The sequence below is a fragment of the Uloborus diversus genome, chromosome 5 (genome assembly GCF_026930045.1).
Source record: "Uloborus diversus isolate 005 chromosome 5, Udiv.v.3.1, whole genome shotgun sequence".
Classification (NCBI taxonomy): Eukaryota; Metazoa; Arthropoda; class Arachnida; order Araneae; family Uloboridae; genus Uloborus; species Uloborus diversus.
In genome coordinates this window covers 54,075,939-54,101,236 of record NC_072735.1, presented here as the reverse complement: position 1 = coordinate 54,101,236, position 25,298 = coordinate 54,075,939, and the positions used below count along the sequence as shown (strand labels likewise).

The window sequence follows — 25,298 nt, the reverse complement described above, 5'->3', positions numbered from 1 at the left end:
GGGGGGGACTTGAAAATAACGACTTACTTATTAGTTGTTTACATAATAGAGATGTACAAGGTGCCGTGAGCAAATCCTAAATCTTCAAAGAGTGCCGCGATTCGAAAAAGTTTGAGAAGCCCTGGTAAAAAGTGTACAGAATACTGTGTATGTCATTAAGCTTATAATCGGGAGGGGGGGGGGGCATTTGAGCGATAGCGGAGGGAGGGGAAGGGGGCCAATTGCACACTCGGCTTTTAAAAACATAACGAAAATTTGCATTTGTTCATGTATTTTGCGGCGAGTATTTTCCTTTTAAATGCTTTGAGAATGTTCCTTTTGCCCCCCCCCCCCCGTATCAGTTTTGTAAAAATGAATCGAGGTAGCTATAGGCAGGGCTATGGCAGAAATACATGAAATACACCGCCAGCTCAGTCATTCCAGCCGAGGACTGCAGTTTCGGGCTTGTAAGCACTCATCAGCTTGGCTTATGAGTGCTAATAAGCACGAAATTGCAGTCCTCGTCTGGAATGACTGAGCTGGCGGTGTATTTCATACATAGAACCTCCATTATCCGAACCTCGATCAAACGAAACTCTCCGGTAACTGAAGTCGGATTCGTCTTTACTTTTTTTTCACTGTCTACTATCATCCAAAATTTTCTCTTAACAAACACGCATTTTTAAAGTTTTCTTCTTTCCCTCACATTCGTTTTGTATGCAAGCAGTCCTTTCCAAACTAAGAGTGCAGATAACACAAAGACGAAGTTGGCGAAAACTTTTGCTGAATTCTTCAACTGGCGCAGATGAAAATGCTACAGACGTTGTGAAAGAAGTGCGGCTGAATTTTCAAGCATTTTTAGCACAATGAAAAGTTGAAATTTGTGTCTTCCATTTAAATCATTGTAAGTTTTTGTTTCAGAGAAATTTATTATTAGTTATAATTTTAGTTTATTTAACAAATAAAATAGTCATAATAACAGTTCAAAGACTAGATACTACATATTGAACTAGATCATTATTGATGAATTCTCGATTATCCGAAAATTTCGATTATCCGAAGTAGGTTCGGTCCCAATTACTTCGGATAATCCAGGTTCTACTGCACCACAATTTGTTAAACAAACACATATGTTTCTAACACAATGAATGACAGTTATTATTGTACCATAGTACAAGGATTATTATATTCAAAAGCAGTTGTAATGTAACGAAACACGCAGATAATAAATTGAAATTTTGTTGCTTTTCATTTTTTCTTAAATCTTATGAGACATTGTATTAAACTTGTAGTGTTGCAAACTTATTCAAATATGAAACAGAAAGAAAAAACACAACCAACAACATTAAGTGTCCATAAATATGTAAAGGCAATGAACTGCTATCAATAATTCAAACACTGGGATATTAAAATTTGTTTTAATTTCTGAAGTTTTACACCCTGTGAAATATTCAATGTTGTTTTAAAATAATTTAATAGTTTTACTCATGGTAATCAAAGTTTAATAACTGTCAATCATGGAAACATTCTAAGAACATTAAGCGTTCTACAAGATTCTTGATTTGAAACACAACATGTTTAAAGACTAATTATCAATTTAAGCAAAATTTGAGATTAAATTTAGGATGTTGAGTGCAAACGAGTTTACGCCCCCCCCCCCCTTTAAAATAGATAAACGTTCCCCCTTTCAAATTGGCACAGAATAAAAATTAAACTTTAACTAGGCATACGGCAATCTATGGTATTCAGTTCATCCTCAGTTATTACTAAAAAAAATTTTTTTTACATCTATGAAAGAGAGAAAGAAACAAAAACATTCTTCATTGATTCAAGCGTCAGGGGTGCAGTAACGAATAGAAAATAAATGGAAAAATTAAATACAGCAATTTAAAACGGTACATTTAAAAAATACCGTAAAAGTTTACATTAAATCCATTCCAGTCAAAATCTCGATTTTATACACAAAAACCTAATAAAGCTCTGTTACAATGAATGGGTATTCTAATTAATTTCAGTTAATATTTACTACACTCTATTATTATTTCTTTTTTTGTAACTTGCTCTAAAGATTAATTCTGATGATGTTCTAAATTTCATTCGTTACCGCGAATCGACGAACCATAACGTTCTGATCGAAAAATGGCTAATTAACTGGGCAACCGTACATGATCCAAAGATGCGTTTCTTTATTTCTTTGACTACTGAAGCGATTTTTAAATATCCACTTTTTTCACTGAAACGCTGGATTATTTTTAATGGTATAGTTTAAATGCAACATTTAAAAACGAAACATGTAAAACGAAAAGTATTCCAATACTCAGGGTCACCAAAAGTAACTTTAATTTAAAAAAAAAAAGTCATTTCAATAAAAATTTTGTACTAAAAAATACAGGTGGAAAATGAAACCAAAATGCAGTACAGAAACGAGGGTTGACTGTACTGCCATTTTTGGCAGTACAGTCAACGATCGTTTATCGCGGTTAATTCGTTTCAGACTTTACCGCGATAATTGAATTTCCGCGAAGTAGGATTCTGTATTTATAAGCCATATATTTTCCTGATTGGAGCGCATAAAACTTACTTACGACAATTTAAATAGGTTTTAAACATAGGTAGAGCCCCCTAGACATGAAACGTAGCCACCATTAATTTGCATTGCTTAAAAAATTGCACAAAATATGAGAAAATGAGATATGTTAGACGTAATAGGTATCACATTGTTAATTATTGGGAATTAAACTACACAATTTTATACCTCCACTCCCTCAACTAGTACTACTTTGATTCTAGTTAATCGAATTGGAACAACAGTTGGCGCAATTGTTTCGCGAATCCCCCCAGTTGAGATCCCCTAATTTCATCCCCCCCTCGACTACAGCACTACCTAGAGGTGAAATAAATCACTGGGAACCATAATTAATAATAACCATTCAGATAAGCTATTCCATTCTTAGTAACATTTTAACGTGTGACTTTTTAAATAATATTCTAAAAATATTGCAGACAACATACATAACAAGGATAAAAATCAAAATTGAAATAATTACATGCAAAACATTTATTTCCGGACGACAACCATAAAATGCCAGGATAAAGACAAAAAAATTTTCCACGATTTCAAATCGCAATGACAAACCAACATACTGTGTTACATATGAATAAAAAGACAATTTAACTACCACAGCTCCAATCAGCGTTTCAAAATGTACTATTTCTGGCGTTTAAAAATAGTTAAAGCTACACATTTACTAGGTAGAATGATTTTCAGCAAAGTACTTGAATTTCAAACTTCTTAAACACTTTGGGGGCATTTTCAACTTACATTTCGATATTCCTCTCTCGGCAACCCTACTGGTTAAAGATTCATTCCACTGTATGTGACCAAAAGATACCAAAACTATTATTCTACTTTTGTAATCAATTTTCGTCCAAGAAACTCCCGGATTTCACGCTCGAGTTAATATTGGTATCACACATTTTGCAAACCATTAAAAATGGGTTTTGAATAAATACAGGTGAGATATAATTACAGGAATGAATAATCAACTGCATCATAAATAATTATCTTAGTACACGTAAGAAGATTAACTATTCAAGGGAACGCAAAATGAAAGTTTTTTCTTTGCTTTTTGGAAGAGTGATTTGCATTTGAAAATAATTAATCAAGTACCTCGAATAAACTGTGAAAAAATACGCTAGGATAATGACATTTAAAAAAAAAAAACTTGGGGACTTTTGAAGGTCATCTGTCCCCCACAATATTAATATCCTGTCTCTGCTTGTAATATAGTTTTTATTAGAATATTAACAAAATTACCTAGAGCAAAATAATGGGTACCTCAAATTTTTTTAAACTTATGCTGCTATTTTAATATATATTTCCCCCTTGTTGCAAGTTTCACTAACTCTTAGTTGGTGAGGTTATAAAGCAGTGAGGTGATTTTTCTCCTCTTTTTTCTGTAACGTAAGTGATGAGGTAGTGTAACGTTAACACCACGGTGCAACGTAATTTCTTGTACACTCCGCACAAATTAGCGAAAGTAGAAACTATTCCAGTGAATTTTTTGAGGGGTTTCATCTCACTTGGGGTGTTGCACCATTACACTTGGAGGGAGTGGAGCACCTCTGCTGTCGCTCCACCTTAAATGGGTAATGGATATTTCACAAACAAGAATAAAACATTCAGCATTCAGTTACGTCTTGGAGCAATGCTCCAGTTGGCTAGGGTTAGTTTTTGATTTTATTACTCTTTTAACTCGAGTCATACAACAACACAACCAATTAATTAAACCCCCATTTAACGATTGTCTACTAGGGACTAGAAAAAGTTATCGCGAAATCGAGGGGTATAGACATTCAATGCGGTCAGATCCGGACCAGTGAAATGTATCACATTAAATTGAGGAAATCGTTAAATCGGATATCGTTAAATCGAAGTTATATTGACTGAAACTAATAATTACGGTAATTATGTAGCATTTTCCTTACGTTAATAATTCTTTCGGTTACGAACTGTCGCCTTGAACTAAATAAAAAATTTCGCTGAACTGACAAATAGGTACTTGATTTTTCCAAACACAAGAAATTCATTTATCATAATGTGAACGTTTGTAAATATAGAAGAATGAATAAGTTTCTTTTCCGGTAAGACTGCTGGCAGAGACTGGAAAGTGTGATTTTTTTTTTTTTTTTTTAAATTTATTCAGCTCTTTAACTTACATTTGAGAACCATAACAAACCTTCACGTTTAGTGTCACGTCCAGTACTCGGTATATACACGGTATTTAGCCAATTGGTCAAGTATTCGGCAATAAACGAGTAGTTTCAAAAGGTAAATATTTATAAGAATGAAGGCAAAGAATTTTTACTAATTTTGTTTCAGGTTTACTGGGGTAATATTTATTTTAGATATCAAATTAAAATTTGAACATTCAAAGAATATGTTATTGTTAAAATGTAAGTTGTCGGGTCGACAGAAATCCTGGACCCGAATGCACCTCTACCCGAAATTTAATATTCACAAATTAAACAAAAACAACAAAAGGAAGTTTTTATACGCCTCAAAAATAGAAACATTTATGATACGAATTAAACCAATCAAAATTCTATTGTGATCACATTTCATCAAATCACTTTCGTTATTAAATTAGTCTGGTCCCTCCAGAGCGACGGCATCCTCAGCAATTCTTCACATCTTTGACTCAGACGCAGTACATCGTTTCACAAGAGAACTCCTAAACCGCTCCCCCCCCCCGGGCCACAGGGCTACGAATTGCAGGTAATATAAAAAAACTGTCATTCGCTATCTCGAAAAATAAATTAATGGTGTGCAAAAGGAATCAGGTATTTCATAAATTGATTTCCATCAAAATACAAATGCAGCTTCTGGCGCATTCCACGGTATTTTTGACATTATGTAGAGTCCGTAACGTGACCTTTTTTTGCCATAACTTTTTAATTTACTGTTTGATTTGCAAATTATTTTAATTTGAGCTGGTGTGTTGGTAGGAAAAGATCAAAATAAAATAATATGCTAATCAAACAGTAAACTAAAAAGTTATGGCAAAAAAGGTCACGTTACGGACTCGACATAAATGTCAAAAATACCGTGGAATGCCCCTTCAACAAATTAAAATACAATATTTGGCGCCTTGGATACAAATAAGTGGCCAATTTGAACAAATACTATTTCAAAAGAGTGGCGACCAATGAATGTGTTGCTGCCTGCCACTGGCAAATAAAGAGTTTTCCAGGTGTATCGTTTAATAAAAATAAAGATTTTGAAACTTTTCAACTTTTCTAGTCGTCTGTGACGAACAAAAGCAAATTTATTAGTCGCCCCTTTTTCTAAACAAAAATTTTTATAAATTGCGACAAAAACATACAAATCATCTGTTGAAATCAAGGAACTTGCAACTACAGTGAAGCATACGGTATATTTCCCGATTTTATGTTTCTCAAGGGAATGGGTTAAAAAACCGTATATACATAGCAGCAAAACTGATGATGGGTCCCGATTAAAAAACATTAAATGCTGGAAAAACTTAAGATTCGGGGCACGTAAAATAGGGGCTTCACTGCAATTAACGACAAAACATTAATTCAAAACACGGTGGGGTAGGGAAAGTGGCGAAGGATGGTAGTATTTTTAGCAACAAAATTTAGTCGCCATGTGGTAAGTGGTGACCGCTAATCTCGACCCTTCCCGCTTAATAACTCCCCATTCCAGAAAGAACATACGAAAACAAAATGAAAAGAAAAAAAACATACTTTTCGAACAGCGGCAAGCAAATTGAGAGGGCGCCGAAAGCCGTACCACGTGAATGCACAAAAACGGAAGAAACCACTTGGTCAATTTCCTTTCTAAGCGAAGGGGTCACGATCGAATCATGATTGAATAAATTACACCGGCGCAGCCACGACTTGTAGTAATGAGACGCTTCAGCGCATCGTCTTAATAGAAACCAAAAAAGAAGCCACCCGTTGCAGACGATGGTCTGCTTAAAAGGAGGTTAGCGGAACAACCTGTTCCTAGTTCCTTTTCAACCAGGCCACTAAGATTTGTTATGACATTCAGTGCAGAACTTCAAGGGCAGTGCCAATAAAAACCAAACAAATATCCCTTTCCGTGCGCGGGGGGAGAGCTCGTTTATTTCTGGGTTAGAAAAAAAGAAATTTTCAAGGGTGAAAATTTGTTCGGGATTTCTCTGAAACTATTTGTGTTTTGAAAGTGAAATTAAAAATGCGTAGTCACAAAATGGATTCACAAACCATACATCACAAAAATGAGACTCAGTGTTAGAAAGTAAATAAGAATTTAAATTTCTAGAATAAGCTTCCAGGCGTCAAAATGAACAATTTAAGTACTATTTTTTAATGAATATACATGTCAGAATACAAAAAAAAATTTATCAAATAGAAATACTAAATCCAGTAGAATAATTTTAAAAACATCTCTAATAATATACAGAAGAAAATTATTTTCACCAACAAAATTTATTATATTTTAAAATTAAATTTACAAGTTTTAACTAAAATTATTAGGGAAAGAAAAGTCCAATATAATCCAAAACGAAAGGACTCAAATTTGGAACCTAATTTCGGAAAAATATGCGTCAAATCAAAAATTTTGGTCTCGCCATGCGACTATCGATCGCTTATTTCTAATGCTGGAAGTAACTCTACAAAAAGTCTGAAAATAAAACGTTTCACTCAAAATAAAAAAAAATAAATAAAAAATATTTAAAAAAAAAAAAACAATTTTATTTTGCACTACAATACGATATTTAGGTATACATTTTACGGATAAAAAATGCTGACTATTTCCGACATAAATGTTCGTCAAAATTTTATCGCAATCAACTGCTGATAGTCGATCCTTCTGTAAATAACTAGTAGTAACTCATTCCAAGATTCCGTTAAAAAAAAATGACAGAACTGAAGATAAGTGAAATTTCAAGAACTAAGTTGGCAAAGCCTTCCGTGCTGGTGCAATTTCAGGTTTTCAAAGAAAAAAAAAGGGGGGGGGGAGGCGAAAGTTAAAACGTTTTTAAATGAATAAGATGGAAATTTTTTCAAAAAAATTCAGATTCGTCTGAAACGAGACAAATATCTGAAAAATCTCACCCGTGTGAAATTCATAGTACTTTAAGGAATCACAGATCAGAAATTTACAGAACCAAAAACATTAAAAACAAACACGAATATACATATTAATCGAAAACGCATCATAACTCTGAAAACCAAAAAATTTATTGAAGATGCGCATAAAAATATTTTTTTTTAAAAAAGGGGTCAAAAAATGCTTTTATAATGAAACAAATAATCAAAACATTTTTTCCCCATAAAATTACAAGTGTACCAAAATATCAGAAAATGACTCAATGCCCTTCCATCATAATTACAAAAAAAAAAAAAAAAAAGACGAAAGGAAAATAAACATTTAATGCATCAATATTTTTTTCATAAGTTTTGACGTAGTGAAATGCCGTTTTAACGAAGTCCGTAACAGCAAAAATCTCGTTTTAGCGAAGACTTTAGAAATCGATGGGTTCTTGGACTTCGTGAACTTCGAATACCTTCGATATCAAATACGTTTTAACGTAATTTCGGTTTCGTCAATTACAAGATCTCAAAACTGTATAAGATAACTATGCTTTTCAAGTTTTGAATGAAAGGGGGGGGGGGGCAGGACCGGATTTCGGGGAGGGCAGGCGGGGCTACTGCCCCGGGGTCGCCGCAACAAAGAGGTCCCCACAATAAAATTTTTACAAAATATCCTAACTTTCACGGGTTGAAAATATCGGATATATATATATACATCAAAATATTCGGATATATAATTAAAGTATAGGATATTTTAGAAAATATGATGATCTTTTCGAACCCTGATTAGGGGCCTCCAATCCTTCGTTGCCCCGGGACCTCCACACTTCCAAATCCGGCCCTGGGGGGGGGGGGATAATCCCTTAAATACCAATTTTTTTTTTAAACTTCAAAAGTCGACAGTTTCTGTTACTATAAAATTACTTTTGTTTTCGTCTTTGTGTCTGAAAATAAGTTTTTCCCAAAAGCTTAGTGACAATTGCTCTGATATTTCAGGAAAATAGTTCTATAGTTACAAATTCACAGGCGTCGGGCCGGGAAGGGGGTGCTTTTAAACGTGAAAGTTATTTTTTGAAGGAAAAGAAGAAAGATAAGAAAAAGAAGAGATTTGTTTAAAAACTACAAAATGCATTACAAAAAAATCATGTTCATATGTTTATGTTATGATTTATAAATGTTACATAATGTTGATGACATATAATGTTAACCTCATTTAACGACATTCGAACAATTTCATTCGAACAACTGCATTATTCTTGATTATTGTAAAAGACAATTACTGGTCATTGCGATCGTGAATGACGAAACTTGCTGTCACACAAAAAGTTTAAAATATTGCAATAAGAGAAATAGAACTTATAAATTAAATGGTTTTAGCAGAGATTAGTGTTCCCCCTGCATACAACTCCGCCGGCGATAACAGTACAAAATGGAATGCTTATTCATCAGAAGAATCATACATATTACAAAATAAATAAACAAATAAAATAAATCCCACGGAATACAAATACAGGTGACGAGGGGGGGGGGGGGTCCCGAATACGCTATTGTCATTATCTGTCACTCAATTGTAACAGTTTAAAACGCATAAGACTAGTGGATTCGCGACCTGTGATCCGCGTGCGATTTTCATGTTGTCTGTGAACAGATAGAGTGAAAATAATTTAAATAAATGTTAATAGTTGTTACTAAATTTATTAAGTTGTTATCAAATTTATTAAAGAAAACTATTGGATTCATCTCACTTTACCTAATATAATTGTTGTGAAAATCTTATTTCGATCGTATGTGGTCAGCTGAGGATTCGGGTGGAAAGATAAAAGAGAACCACTGCATAAGACAATGCGATGTCAACAATGTATTCAAAACGGCAGTAAAATATTATTAGAAACAGAAATATGGAGAAAACCCCAAATAAAACGAACCGCAAAATATTAATCGAATACCTTTCAACCGGCCTCCTTGTGCAAACTACGAAAAATTTAGTCTTTGGCAGAAAAACGAACTCTTTGCAATGATCTAGAAGCAGAGTTTGGAGTGTTGTTATCTACCGCGAGTAAACTATTTGAATGAATTCAATTTTTGGTTTTGGAAAGCAATTAATGATAGGACTTGGCAACAAGCAAAACAAAAAAGATCAATTGACACGCATCTAAATAAGGTCTCTTTTTAAATAAGGTCTCTTTGTTGCATCGATTCGGAATTACTTCGTGTAATTCTGAATCGATGCAACAGATTAAAAACGCTGTTTAATGCTTCTATGATCTGTATGTTTTGACAATTTTTCGTTTAGATTAAGCTATAATACTTTTTTACTTTTGATATTAAAATATCAATCATAAAAACTCATTAAAAAACATTCGAGCATATTTTTGGATAGTTGCATGCTAAAACCTGTCTTAGGACTTTTTAAATAGGTACTCAAACTAACCAATCATGTTTTCGTTTTTCCAGAGCACGATAAGTACCGCAATGATCGGAAAAATAAATTAAACGTCAATGAAAAGTTTTCTCCCAATTTTATCACTACTTACTGAGCTATTAAAAAAGAAAAATCATTATACCTTTCATTGTTTCAAAAACTAAGTGAAAACGCTTGATTCATACCATTCGTATTTTAAAGAAAAATACTATTCACTAATAACTAAGTCACAAAATTTCGTTAAGTACAAAACGTGCAAGTTACAGATGCAAACAAAGTCAAGGATGACAGAAATTAAATATGCATGCATTAAAGTAAATAAAAATTAAATTTAACTAAAAAATTACTTTTTCCGAAATTGATTTGAAAGAAAATAAATGTACTATAACGCTAAAAAATTTGCCACTATATTGTTGCAAAACAATAAAAGTTTAAAAAAACCTCATCTGTAACAGTTGCGACAAATAACGACTTTCCCACAACTAATTACAACTTCATATTGAACAAGCATATTTCGAAATTCTGATTATTTTTGATTTTAACAAAATCGTTATCAAGTTTTTCAAAAAAAAAAAAAAATTTTTTTAATTCTTAAAAAGTATAATTATCTAAAAAGTAGTTAAATCAGTTCATGCGTTTTATCACTTTCATTTTCTTCATTTACGCCTTAGGGCTAAATAATAACATCACTTTTTTTATGTTGTAATTTAAAAACTCGAAGCATAAAAAAAAAGAAAAGAATTTGCAAGGTTTGCACAGGGAAGGATTAAAAAAAAAAAAAGGCAGCTGAAAATTAACTCGATCTTAACTCTCAATATTTTGAGGATGCATGCAAAAAAAAAACCTGTATGAAATTTTTCAAACAAAAATAAAAAAAGAAAGAAATCGATTAATAACCTAAGATGAATGCAGAACATTGCATTTTTAAAATCAGCGCATTGAATACAAAAACACTTTCGTCAAGGAAAAACAGAAAGCAGCCTTACCTTACATATTTCCCTAAAATCATAATTAAAGGAAGAAACCAACGCGGCACACATAACGACTTTTCACCGCACAACCTGAGATCTCAAAAGTATTCTGTTGAGCTTTCCTACATGATCATCTTTTCAACCAAAACATCGATGTTCGTGACGTCACATAATTGGGCGGGGAATATTATCCTTATGTCCAATTGAGACTGGGAGATGCGTCAGCGCCAAAAAGAGGATACCGCCAAGGCAAGCTATATTGGCTTTCTTTCGCTGCTCTTGGCACTTATATTTTACTACAACAAAATATTGACAAACGTACTGAATTCCTTCCAGTTGATTTAACACTACTAATAACTTTGCACTTCTTTAAAAAAAAAACAATTGTAACAAAATAAAATTTATTGAAACTTTCAAGTCTTCTAATATTAAGTTGTGTTCAGAAATCAGTCAAATTCAGGATTTCATTCGGGTAGGAGCTCAGTCATTGGCGTAAACTAGGGGAGGGGGGCATAAGGGGGCAAGTGCCCCACTACTTTTTTTGAGTCATGGGCAGAGTTATTATTTTGCCCCCCTAGTTTTTAAGGAAATGATTTTTTTAAATGGTTTGATCTTTCCCTTATTTTCAAACGATTATAAAATGTAATTCGCATATTACCAATGCAATATGAATTATATGCGAAAGCTATATTCTTGTGTTCAACCACTAATTAGAAATTTCAAACTATAGTTTATCTGTTTTTAAACTGCACCACAGTAACGCAATTGAAGCCTTGAAGAGACCCGTGTACCTGATCCCAAAGTGATGATGGATCTCCCCCCCCCCAATTTATACATAGGTATGTAATCCTAGTTTACTAAATTTAGGTAGTAAACTAGGATTACATGCTCAAAAAAATGAGTGCTTTCGAGAAAGAGCGTACATATTACATTTCCGAAGTTTTTCTAAACGCGAAATTTATTTTTAATCCTTTAACTGGCTCTCACATGAACGAACAACCATCCATGTAATACATGGGTCAAAATAAAACAGTGGCGCGGCTCACAATTTCTCCCAGAGTGATGAGTTGAACGTTTTTCAAAACCTTTATAATTGATGGCAAGAAAAGAACACGTCTTTGGAAAACAAAGTAATTTTTAGAAATTAATATTAATGAGGAGAAGATCTTAATTTCTTTTAAAAATAAATCTTTAAGTTAAAAATATTCAAAAGTAACAGCTTGTTACCAGCTAATCCCTCCACCCCTCTCTCCATCCGTTACCCTAACGCTGATAAATATGGCCTACAATCACGTTTTTAAAGATTCAATTTCTAGAAATGCCTGTTGTTCCCCGAACATCAAAGAAGAAAGTCTAAAATTTCGTTTTTAAAGCTACAAGTTTCAAAATTTTTCCGGGCGAGCCCCCGGACTCCTCTTTCCTACCAGATCTAAATTTTTCCTTTCTTTCTCGATGTGCCCTCCCCCTCCCCTTTAAAAACTTTTTTCTGATTGCGTCACTGAAATAGAATATCACTTTGGTTCAGGGCACACGTTGTATCTGCGCATTACTCTTTGTAGCTCTGCTCTGTTTAAACTAAATAACATATTGCGTTAAAAAGTTATTATAATTTCTTAAATTTATTCATTTATTTTTTGAAAAAGTAAATTTTTTCATTGTTTTAGTTGGATGGCAGAATATGAATCAAATCAATTTCCCTTGAAAAAAAAAGTTTGCCCCCCCCCCCCCCTCCACTTTTCGTGGCCAAGTTACGCTTCTGAGCTCAGCTTCCGCTGTTAAATTTAATGTGAATTTTCCATTGCTCGCGCAAATCAGGATGTTTACCAGGGGCAGATACAGACTACCGTTTTAGGGGGGGGGGGTGGCGTCCTGCTAATATTCGGCTTGGACGAATATTAGTTACAGCTCTAGTTACTGCACAGCATACGACGTGAGGAATTAATTTGGTAGTATTGAATACTCAACTTAAAACAAAGATTCGTATTAGGATTTTGTTTCGTTTCTTGTCCGTTGTTTCCTTGGTTACACAGTTAATTGAATGTTAACTTCACTTTAAAATAAGCTGTGCTCGATCGAACTATTGTTGCGATTTTTTATTTTTTAATATCAGTGAATTGCTTTAGCAAAAAATAAAAACGTTGTAATACCTACCCCCCACCTCCACCCCACCTGTTCTTAAAACATATTAACAACGATAATGAAATACAAATAATGCAACATGATTCACGTGTTTCGGGGTTAAAAGGACCCGTTTTTCTATACAGAAACCTAGAGTGTATGATGAAAGAACATGCGGTTGAAATCGTTAATATTGTTTACATCTTGTTTCATTTTCAATGCTTTAAGGGGCTGTCTATAAATGATGTCACATTTTTTCTCTCAACTTTTTGACCTCTCTCCTGTCGTATGTCACGCCAGTGGCGCCGACTCCATGGGGCTTGAGGGGGCCCGAGCCCCCTCAAAAATATTTTTGAGGGGGCAGAGCCCCCCCAATAAATCAAGAAAATTATAAGTTACATTATGCTTTCTAAACTCATAAATTTATCTGTTATTTTCCTTGTTTGAAGATAGTTTACCTTGTAAAATATATTCAGTAATGAGTTAAAACAAATAATTATTACGGTTGTGTAAGCAGGTTAACTGAAAACGAGTGGTGCGAATGATGATAGTGTTACAGTGCTGCCAGTACTGTAAAAATTTGTCCCAGTGCGCGAACTTACGGGTCAAGTCTGTTGCCGGTGGGCAGCGCTGCGGCGCGCTCACCTAAGTGTTGCTGATCTGGAAAAATATATATGAGAGTTTGATTTGTATATAAAATGGGAGGCGTGATAGTTTTGAATACTTTTGGGAATCGTGTTTAAAAGAAAACCTTCACAAAATGATGATCCTTCCCTTCCTCGGAATCGACGTGTACCAAAGAAGTATGAAAACAATGAAGGCAGCTCACCGCACACTTTCAAAATTCCAAAGGAAAACATTTGACTCGCACTACTTATGCGAAATAGCTATAACACGATTTTTTCTCCAGTATTCAGACCTAACGCGAATTCCTCACCGCAACACGAAAATTCTCGGAAGGGAATCGTGGTGTGTTCGTATCAGCTTTGCTATTGGCTACTAAATTTTTTTTTCTCATGAATGTATCTTTATCCTTTTACCATCGCTGAGAGTTGAAGTTCCCTTTTCATTTTAAATGCGAAAGTTAATGAAATATAATGACACCTAAGAGCGCTGTTTCATCTAAAGTTTGTGAAGATAAAAAGAGAAAGTTTCATGACAATTAAAGAAAAGCTAGAGCTTCTTGAAAAGATGATGGTCAACTAAAAAATGCGTTGAAGGTAGCACGAGAAGTAGGTATGAGTGATTCTTCCGTACATACAATTACAAGTCAAGAAAAGGAAATCCGTAAAAATTCACCGAGTAGTGTCTTGCAAAAATTTATGAAAATGGAAACTGCTCATGTATTGTGTACGAATATCATTAATTGATCGACTGTACAGTACAACTAAAGATGCATTTGCTTTTCTTACTATATACTGTGTCTACCGTATACCGGTTTATTTTTTCTTTCTTTCCCATTAATCATTGATTTTGTACATCGTAGCAGTATTTTATGTTGAATAAAACGTTTTTTTTAAATACAAGTAAACATTCAGTTCTTTATGTAAGAGACAGTAATGTACAGTTAGTTAAGAGATGGTTTTTAACAGTTTGAGGGGGTGTTTACAAGTGTCTAAAATAATTGGGTACGTTTATAAAAAATTTTACACATACCCTTATCCACAACGCGAAAATTCGACCTACGCGAGAGATCTTGGAATGTATCCCTCGCGTAAGACGGGAGTTGACTGTACTACAAGGCAATATACATTGAGGTTTGTAAAATGGTGCAATTTTGCATTATTGGGCGATTTACATCAACTGGACGCACACAGGTCATTGCAGTTGAACAAGAGTGCTTGCTTTTATTAAACAGAGGTGAAAGAGAAGAGAACATTTTGAAAAATCAACTCAGTTTTTCAAAAATGACCTAGACAATGAGAGACTGCGTTTACACTTGAATATGTTAGCCGATGTCACTAATGTAAAAACAACTGGTCTTAAAAAGCATGCGTAAATTAAATTTCCTTTTTACAAAAATACTGTGTGTGTGTTTGTATTTATTTCTTCCGTTTTTCGAAGCCAAAAAATATGTGTCGGGCTTGTCGAGTTTTCGAGGTTCTAATGTTGATTATATGATTTTAAAAAAACTTTAAAACTCACTATTTTTCATCTCAAATTTAGAAAATTTCCTGCGGCATGCCCCCTTTTCCCCGATATTTTTTAAATCGGCGTCTCTGGCAGTGCCCTTCAATGCAAGTCAAGCGCCCTACCTTTTCCATGCCTAGCAGGGCCGATCCTAGGGTGTCGGCCGCCTGTGTGCAAAGACCTGATGTGTCGCCCCTGAAGAGCAATTTGCATGTTTTGACTATAACGCCCATATAAATCTATATAAATCTTTCTTCAAATTTCTGTATCAAGATCTAATTTAAAAAAAAACAGAAGAAGGATGAATTCATGTAAAAAGTTAGAAAAAACTCCTTAGGTATAGTTTATATCTTTGAAGAAAGTAATAGGTACAAAAAATGTACTAGTCGTAAAAACGCATTTTATAGTCTGTATGATGATATCAGAGGAAAGACGGAGGAGGAAGAAACGGGGTGGGGGGGGGGATTCGCATCCAGAAAATATTAAAAATTGGCTTATGAAAAAAGCTGTAATTAATATTTGGTTGTGTTTGGTTGCTAGGACAAAAGAGTCGGGAACATTCAAGGTCCATGGAGAAATTTTCAATATTGACGTCAAAAATTGCAATTTTAGGAAATTTTTCGAGATTTGAGGGGAAAGTAATGTTGGAGTTCTTTCCTAAAATTCTTTAAAAATTGATGTTAAATTGCAGTTATTTTTTCTGACCTTAGTTTAGAAAGGATCGGCGCTCTTAAAAAATTTTTTCTGGAACGGAAGTTTGGAACAAGCAATTTTGGGTTATCTTTGTTGACGTTGTTGGAGGGAGGGAGATTCGGTCGTCTCCTATCGAAAGTTTTCAAAATTGAAGTTTAAAACTCAAATTCAGGCTGTCTTTGGTGACGGTAGGGGGTCTGGCATCTTTCCTCTGGTAATTTATCGGCACTATTGTTTCAAAAACATATTTTTCGCTAGATTTGGACACGATAGGGAAAAATACTCCGAACTGAGAGAAATATTTTTCGGAATTAAAATCAATTTTAGGCTATTTTTGTAAAGGAAGGGTTTTAGGGCTCTAAAAAGCGCAATTTTGTATTATCTTTGGTGACGTTAAGGAAACCGAGAAGTTTCAGCGGATCTTTCTGAATATTTTTCGATATTAATATCTGAAAAATACAACTTAAGACTTGTCTCTGATTGATGGGGGATGCCGGATGTCCTAGCGCTGTGAAAATTTACGTAAGCCATCCGGAATTTTTTAGAAATGGAAGTCCCAAAATCGTATTTTAGGCATTGTTTGATAACGTTGGGACAAAGAGCGGTTGGGGATTCAGCGTGCCCTCAAGAACTGTTTTTTGAAACTGAAGTCAATTTCAGGCTATTTTAAGCAGGAATGGTTTGGTGGCTTCACGGAACCATCTAGAAACGAAAGTTTGAGCCATAGTGATTACGTTGGAGAAAAGAGGGATCCGCGGTATTTCCCCCAAAGTTCTTTGAAACTGATGATTGAAAAACGCAATTTTGGTTTGTTTTTGAATACGTTAAGTGAGAGGGGGTAGGATGGGGACCGCTAATTCAGACTATCTTTTGTAGTTATGTTAGGGAATGGATTTCAGGGGCCTCTACCTCAAATTTCGAAAAAGAAATTCGAAAAATGCCATTAAGCAATTTTTGATGACGTTTGGAAGAGCGGTCCCCAGAAGAGACATTTTGGGTTTTAGAGCGATCATTTTAGGCCTTCTTTAAAGTCTTGTCAAAAAGGTCAAGGCATCCTTTTGGATCTTCGTTTTGGAGCTACACTTAAAATTTGTAACCCGGGGCAAGGACCCTGTCCTCCTACCTGATATGTAACCGGGCAGTTCATTCGTGATTTTAATTAAAAAAAAGTGCTGTAAAGGGGGAAAATTAAAAATTTTAGTTCGTTGATTATATATGTTTGACTCTCAGGGGAGTCGCAATTTTCCATTGTCTCTCCAGTCTCCACGCATCCACGACTGCTGAACACAGAATTTGTAGTTTGAAATACTTGCAAGAGTATTCTATCAGCATAGTTTTTTTTTTCTTTTACATAAAATATGTATGTCTTCATTGTTAAGGGTCAATAAAAGCTTGGAAGGCTGGGGATGAGTATTAGTGGCCTTTAGAAGGCACTCTTTCATGCTTCGGGTGGGGGGGAGTAGATTTCCGTCATTGCCCCTCCCCTGCTGTATTCATGCCTGATTACCAGTTCTGTCACAAATTTTGCAACCAAATGAAGCATGTGAGTCTAACATTCCATTTTTCTCAATATGCTAAGCTGTCGGAAAATTGACACCTACTTTGATAATTGAACATTTAAAATTCTGCATATTTATTCGACTTATTATGTCATCTTGTGAGAAATTCTTGAGGAATTTTGCTTGAATAAAAGAAATACATGATGCCGCCTGCGGCCGCCCCTTGCTTTGGCCGCCCTTGTGCGGTGCACACTCTGCACACCTGCTATTATCGGCCCTGATGCCTAGCTACGGCACTGCATGACTCCCCATAAAATAGAACAAAAAAATGTCTCTTACTAAGACAAGTGACATGATCTAGTTGAACCAGAAAAATTTGTATACCAATTTTTGGATTGTTTTACTTTGAAAACGCCATGACACATACTGTTTGTTTTTAAATTATACACACCAGAAAATATGTAAATTGGCATTTTCAAGGCACAACAATCGACCTTTATTTGGGGGGGGGGGAACCTCCATGGGATTACATAACCCCCTAAACCCCCGGTGATGACTGGGCCAGCCCCCCCAATGATTTTTGCAAGTCGGCGCCCCTGTGTCACGCTATTTTTCAAAAACATATTCCTTTCAAAAAATGTCCGATGCCACACTCCTTGTTACCCCAACTGCCACAATTTCACGACCCGCCCCCCTTAAAGCATGACAACATTTGTCGCTAGCCCCTGAGTTCTGAAAGCATTTTGCAATAAACTGCCATGCTGAGGAAACTCTCCTTCTAGGCAGCTGTGTAAGACAGTAAAACGAGTTTTACAGTTTCGTTTGCTGAAGACAATAATGTATGCAAACGCGGTTTGCCCGCCAAGTCATGCAAAATGCAAGTTTGAAAATTAGGGATTGGGGTCAGTTATTTTTTAACATGCTTTGATGGCTCTTGTTTTTTCTTTTTTAAGGGGCGGGGGGGGGGGTGAACAAAGGGAAACAATGAGAATGAGCTGAACGAGAATAAAACAAACTATGGATGCTTTATCATGGCTTAATTCACAATTTTGAGTCCAAAGCAAAAAAAAAAAAAAAAAAACTCGCACCAGGGGGAAAGGAGGGGGGAGGCAAAAAACAGGCAGAAAATATTTTTGTTTACACTATGTTGCCGATCCTAGTATGTTAATATATGAGAGAAATTCATCATGTTTAAAGCTCTCTGTTTAAGCAATTAGAAATTTGTTTGACCGTGAAAAGTACCATTTTTAAGCATTACCGATCGATTTGTACCTAACTGATCTGTGTACAAAAAAATTGCGCACTAATTTTCACGTTGCCATCCGCGTGAAAAAGTTGTGCGTAGGTGGGTTCCGGGGGATTAAAAAAAAAAAAAAAGAGTACAACTAAATTTAGTCTTGACTAATAATAAAGCTGAAAGTCTCTGCTGTCTGGATATCTGGATCTCTGCGACGCGCATCGCGCCTAGACCGTTCGGCCGATTTTCATGAAATTCGGCACAAAATTAGTTTGTAGCATGGGGGTGTGTACCTCGAAGCGATTTTTCCAAAACTTTATTTTGTTCTTTTTTTTATTCCAATTTTATGAAAATTTTACTGAGTAAAATTATCTCAACGTGGACGACTAAATTACGAAATTATCATAACGTGGAACCGTAACATGGGCAAGAAAATTAATATAGCAAATTGGCGAGAAAATTATCATCCAATATTTGTAAATATACAGGCGAACCAAATACCTTTTAATTTTTTACCAAGGGCAAAGCCGTGCGGGTACTGCTAGTTTGCTAATAAACTTAATCATGTTACTGAACTTGGACAAAACGTGAACTCTAAAAACTTAAGAGAGTTGTGATTTGGACTCGATCACATAATGAACGAAAAGTTCCGATAATCAATTAGACGCTCGACAGGTGCACCAGCGAAGATTTTATTGTTATCTAACCCAGCAGCTGGATTTCAAATTAATTGTTAAGTGCAATGAATTGTATTTGACATCGATAGTTTAGAGAGAAAAGTTCGTTTAATGTAATTGAGAGAGTATTTTAAGGTAAGCGACACGTGCGGGGGCCATCCGGGAGAAGGGCGGGGGATGAGAAAAAAACTGCGAAATATTTAAAGTAAAACATATATGATAAAAGGAAAGTAAGTTTGGTAAGTTTTAGTTGAATTACCTCTATTTCAATGATATTGCTTTCTTTCGTTTACAACAAATAAAATAAAAGTATTGAAAAAAAAAAAAAGAGTTCAGTGATGCAATCATTACGAATGGGGTGATTTCCTTCAGTCAAAAGTACATACGACAGAAGCGTAAACATTAAAAGCGCGCCGAAATAAGTAATTTTTTAAAAATATTAAACTTAAATAAATTATTTAAAAAATGGTCGGATCCTATGTTTTTAAGCATGCTCTTCCAGAAAAAAATACTTTTAAAATTTTGGAAACGCCCCCTTAATTAAAAATTAATTTATTAAAAAAACATTTTATTACGAAGCCTTTCCACATTACAGGGTTCATACTCTATTTCGATTAAAAAAATCCATGACTTTTCCAAGACTTTTTCATGACTTCAATAAAAAATTTCATGACCTTGTTATACGAAGAGAATAGCACTATTTAATATAAAACTTGCCAATTTCTGGAAATGAGCATTAGCAAAACTTCTACATGAATGTCTTTGTCTCATTGAAGCACTTACTCATAGCGGAAAAAATATCAGTTTACACTTAAAAAACTAAACTATTCTTATTTGCCTTCATCATATAAATTTAAGTAAAGTAAAAATGCAGTGAATCGAATATGATGATGCTTAAATGTCTAATATGTTTGTTATAGACAGGCAGACTGATAATGAATGGGACAAGAGTTGAATTAGCATCAACTAAATTTCAATAAATTTGCTTCAAACGTTGCGTTTTAGTGTCAACAGTGCATTTAATCATCCACATAACTTGACAGCATTTTGGTTCTGTAAAGTAAAGCCACATAGTTTAGTTCTTTATGTTTCAAAACCAGATATTGGTGTAAAAAAACATTCAGTACTGAAAAAATCTTCAGATTCACAAGTACTTGCTTTGTTTATTTATTTGTACATTTTCAAATGCAAATAAATTAATAGGTCCAGAACTTCCAGAACATAATGTTCGAGTCCTGACATTGAACGTAGCAGTGGGCCGTATGGATTAGTTTAGCAGGCCGTATGTATGGGCACTAATGTTTAGAGTAATAGAATTTCCCTTTTTCTGTCTTCTATTGCCTGAATAAAGATCTTTATTCTCTAAAACCTTCAACAAATTAAGATAAATTCTGATAAATTTAACAATAAAGTTTTTAAGGATGATGGAAACCAGCTTTGATGCAATTGAATTGCGTTTTTTGAGTGGATGTGGCAAAATCAGGAAAGTGCAAGTTCACTACTACAGAATATAAAACATAAGAAATGTTGAAAATAATAGTAAATTCGAAATGAGTTATGCTCAAGCAGTAAAATCACCTGGCAAATAAAAGCAAGTGGCTGTGACAGAAGTGAATGCAATGAGATTTCAAAATTCAGATTTGATTTTAAGATCGTTCAATTCTCCACTTTTAATAGCTTTTATGTGTTATATTGTTATATCACTCAAGATTTCTAATGCTCTTTTAGATACTGTTACTTTCTCTTTGTCCAGGACATTTTTCCATGACTTGAAATAAATTTCCATGACCTTCAGTGAAAATTTCAATTTTCCATGACTTTTCCAGGACTGAAATTTTCTTATTTTCTTTCCATGACTTTCCAGGATTTCCATGACCCGTACGAACCCTGACATTAATTGTGATGAGTATGAATGTTTAAAAATAGTATTTATAGTATGAAACGGAAAAAATCGTTCAAGTTGAGTGGATTCCCTTCACTTTTGTGAGAATCTATTTTTATTCACATTATAGATTCTTAGTACATCGAAAAAAAAAACAAAACAAAAAAAAAAAACTCAGAATAATTAACGAATTAAAATAATGTAAGCAAACATGGTTCGATTATGATTTCTGGGGACCCGCGCAAAGAAAACATGACAGTTTACAACCGCCTTTCACACCACATTTTACACGTTGTTATTACTTTTTTTTTTTTTTTTCAAAGATACTTTTACGAGTTATCATCGGAACCAAGTGCAGATACTCGAGATAGAACTCGTGCAGTGCATTCGAACATTAGTGAAAATTAGTGACACAACGAATACACGTTTAGTTAGCTAGTAGTAAAAGTTTATTTGCATTAGTACTACCCCCCCCCCTCCAGGGTAACTTCTGGCTACGCTAGTGGTGAGAGTAGTCGCCTATTTACAATTATTCTTGTAATATTTACGCTTAAGGGGAAAAAAGTCAGATATTAATGAAACGAAACAATTTTCAGTGTTGAAAAGAGAAGCAAATAATAGTGTAATCAATCAAATAGCTAAATAATCGGCTCATGCAATGAAGCCGGCTGTGCAAAATAAACACGTGGAATGCTATGCAAACCGTCGCCAAGCATTGGCGACACTTTACCAGTTATAGCAACCATCTTCATTTTATTACAAAGTAGTTGCGGGCGATCTCAATCGTCGCAAGGGTGAAAGAGATTATTGTTATTGTTCCTTTCGTTATGAGTGGTAAGTTGTTGAATAAACGTAAAAAAGGGAAAAAATTTCACTATTTCAGAAACATTAGGTAATTTTAATTTTTTAATATTAGTTATTCTGGTCTACCTTCATATTTTTTAAATGCGGACTTGTTTGCTAAATGGTATCACATTTAGTATTGTCTTTTAGTATAAAAGCGAAGCAAAGTACTTTTAAAGACAAATATCTAATGGCTAATAGTAACTGAAGACTTGTACTTTTCATTTTAGAGGAAAATTGGCAAAGAGCTTTATATAACAAGGCATAATAAAATCATTTACGAGGAGATACACCACTTTTACAATAAACGGGTGCCCACCAAGGAGGGCGGGTGAGGGGTATTTTCTCATTTTGAGGGGGCTCTTGCTTTGGGGGGCCTTACGACCTTTAGGGGGTGCGCCCTCGCTCTTAGGGGGGCACTCTGCAATAAACGACACATATGCTAATTGCTTAAAAAAAATCACGTAAGTAAATAACTCAATTTTCGTTGTCGAATAAAAATCATTTTCCCCTATGCACCTATACTGTCAAGCTCCTACTCAAACGGTAATATTTACTATTTTAAAAGAGAAAAATAATCTTTTACAGCAAAATAAAATAACTGAAAGAATGTTTTTAATCTTTTGGTCAAAACTCATCAAATTAATTTGCCATTGAATTTTACTGGCCTTTGATGCCTCCCACTGACTTAAAGCCTTCTTTATAAAATGCAAATAAAGCAGAAACAATAAGCTCTATTGAGAATAAAAGCTTCACTTTTAAATTGGTTCTTTTCACTAAATTTTGTAATTTATAAAAAAATTAATAACCTTTCTAGTGGCAAAAGAAAAATGCAAAAATAGATGATACATGCAAGGACGGATCCAGCTCCTGGTTTCGGAGGGGTCAAACACTAAGATATCACACAAACCGGAAAGGGGCGGATCAAAGGTGTAATATTCGGGCTCAAAGTGGAGGTTACTTGTAGGACTCTCCTAACAGCGATTTTTTGAAAATGTCTGACTTTAGGAGATGTCAGGTTCTGAGCCGTCACTGAAATCGATAGGACACGGTTTTTGCAGCGTTAAAAAAACTGACAAAATGTGTAGGAATTAAAAATGTTGCCCCCCGGATGAACGCGAAATTTAGATTCTGAAAAATTTCGCGGGGTTCTATCTCCACCCCATACAGGGGTCTAGGCCGAGAAAGGGCGTGGTGTAAGAAAAAATGTGATAATTTTTTTTTTAAATCTATTTCTAAATTTTACAAAATGGATTCAGGTAGAGAGCAGGTCAGGGCCTTGTAGTAAATGTGGGGACAGTGCCGGATATTTGATTTTTCCGGGATGGGGCAAAAACTTGTAACTGCCGTCTTAATCATCTTCCTACCAAGTTTTAAATCGAGTTTCAACGAAAAAACACAGACATCATGAAAATTTGCTCCCTCTCCTCCAAAAGCTGCTTTTTTGGGTATTCGGCTGCCCCCCCCCCTCGATGTGGTATTTTGTGGGAGTCATGGTACATGGTTCTCACTCGGTACTCGAAATTAAGCCCCAGAACGTAGTTTTAGGCAGACTTGGTCATTTGAGGAGGAGGGGGGCTTGAATTTACAAAGCCTATTTCTCCTGATTCAAATAAATAAGTTTTATTTAAGAACTGAGGGGAGAAAATTGTAACATCCCTAGGCTAAAGTTTACGCACGCCAGTAACTTCTAACCTGTTGTTAAGAAATTTCAACAAATTACAAAAAATTTTAGCACTTTGAGGGGAAAAAGGTGGCTACTAATGAAATTGCTACTGCCGGCAGTGCCGGATCTACGACTTTCCCGAGACTGGGCAAATCTTGAAACTGCCGCTGCCGTCCCTACCCATCGAAATTCAAGATTATACCTCGAATTTCAAACGGAGAGAAAAAACAACAACACAGAAATAGAGTGAATTTGCAGTCCCTAGAAGTTGCCGCCCGGGATAAGGGTCCCCGCTTGCTCCCCCCTAGACCAGCAGCTATGACTACCGGCCCATTCAACAACGAATTTTCCCCTTTTGGGTGATGGTTACGATCTCTGACGTAATAATTTCCTTTCATATTTTTAGAATAATTTTGATTAATAATCAGTAATACGATAGTTAATGAAATAAACCAACCAAATAAATAAATAAAAAAATAAAATAAATATATAAATAAATAAAATAAATATATAAATAGATAAAGTAAATATATAAATAAATAAATAAAATCAATAAATACAACAAAACTACAACAGCAAATAACTTTCCATTGAAGCATTTGGTACTCAGGGCACCTCATTTCCCCCCAAGAGCGATGGTGCACCCCCAACCTCAGATTTTATACGGATCCCTTCCCTAAAATGAAACCAAAGCCTCTCTCAAATATTCCCCTAAAAATTTATATAGTGCAGTGCCACGCCCCCTCCCCCCACCTCGTTTGTTATTAAAACGAAAACATAAACATCGATTTACAAAATATATAAACAGAACACTTTACTACAAAATTATGCGGGCAAATAAGGCTTTGTCGGTACGCACAAGAAATATTAAATTTGAGTAATTTCTGCATATATTTTAAAATAAATTATACGTATACTAGCTTTTTACAGTTTGTCTTTCGACATTTAAAGAGGCTTTTCCAAAATAGGGAGTGCGGAGAAAAGTTGACGGTACGAAACAATTAGATCAAAAACTTGATGCTAGAAATCAAAACAAAAACCTTCAATAAACAATACAACATTTGATACCGATTCAAGTTTTTGGCGAGCGATATAAATATATTCTTCAAAGCAATCCAAACATAAACGAGAATCATTTGTTCAATAATTATTCCAAAACTTACGGACGATAGGTTGTGTTTTTTTTTTATTTTTTAAAAGGATGAAAAAGTAGTAAAACTTTTAACAAACATTATGCAAAACAATAATTCTTCTAATCGATAAATCACTCTTTTATGTAGTTTTGTTTTGAACCATCATAAATCAGGATCATATGCTGATCTTAAGAGTTGTGTATTGTTATTATCTCTCTTACTAATTAAAAGTTTTTGATGTTATACAGTATACAAACTTTCACCAAATATTATGCTAATAAATACAATTATTATCCTAACCAATAGAGCCTTTATTTTTTTAAGCTGTTTTGTTTTGAACTGACATAAATCAGGACCATATGCTAACTAGAAATGAGATGTGCGCTCATGATCACTTATGTTGCGTATTTATATTGTCTCTCTTAAAAATTTTAATTTTTTTG

General features: G+C 34.6%; 2 protein-coding genes across 3 annotated transcripts in view; one reads left to right on the top strand and one right to left on the bottom strand.

Moving 5' to 3' along the window:
* The window catches only part of LOC129222786 (mRNA decay activator protein ZFP36L2-A-like), a 39,810-nt gene that overhangs the window by 13,685 nt on the left and 827 nt on the right, over window positions 1–25,298 (bottom strand). The window contains exon 1 of one of the 2 annotated variants that reach the window (XM_054857332.1): window positions 10,993–11,114. The exons of the other annotated variant lie outside the window; for it this stretch is intronic. Within the exon in view, the coding sequence (XP_054713307.1) occupies window positions 10,993–11,046 (54 nt within the window). The 5' untranslated portion in view covers window positions 11,047–11,114. Of the gene's footprint in view, window positions 1–10,992; window positions 11,115–25,298 lie in introns of those variants that run through there. 2 annotated transcript variants of the gene reach the window in all.
* The window catches only part of LOC129222787 (uncharacterized), a 41,954-nt gene continuing 38,653 nt past the window's right edge, over window positions 21,998–25,298 (top strand). Inside the window, exon 1 of the mRNA XM_054857334.1 lies at window positions 21,998–22,047. Within this exon, the coding sequence (XP_054713309.1) occupies window positions 22,041–22,047 (7 nt within the window). The 5' untranslated portion in view covers window positions 21,998–22,040. The remainder of the gene's footprint in view (window positions 22,048–25,298) is intronic.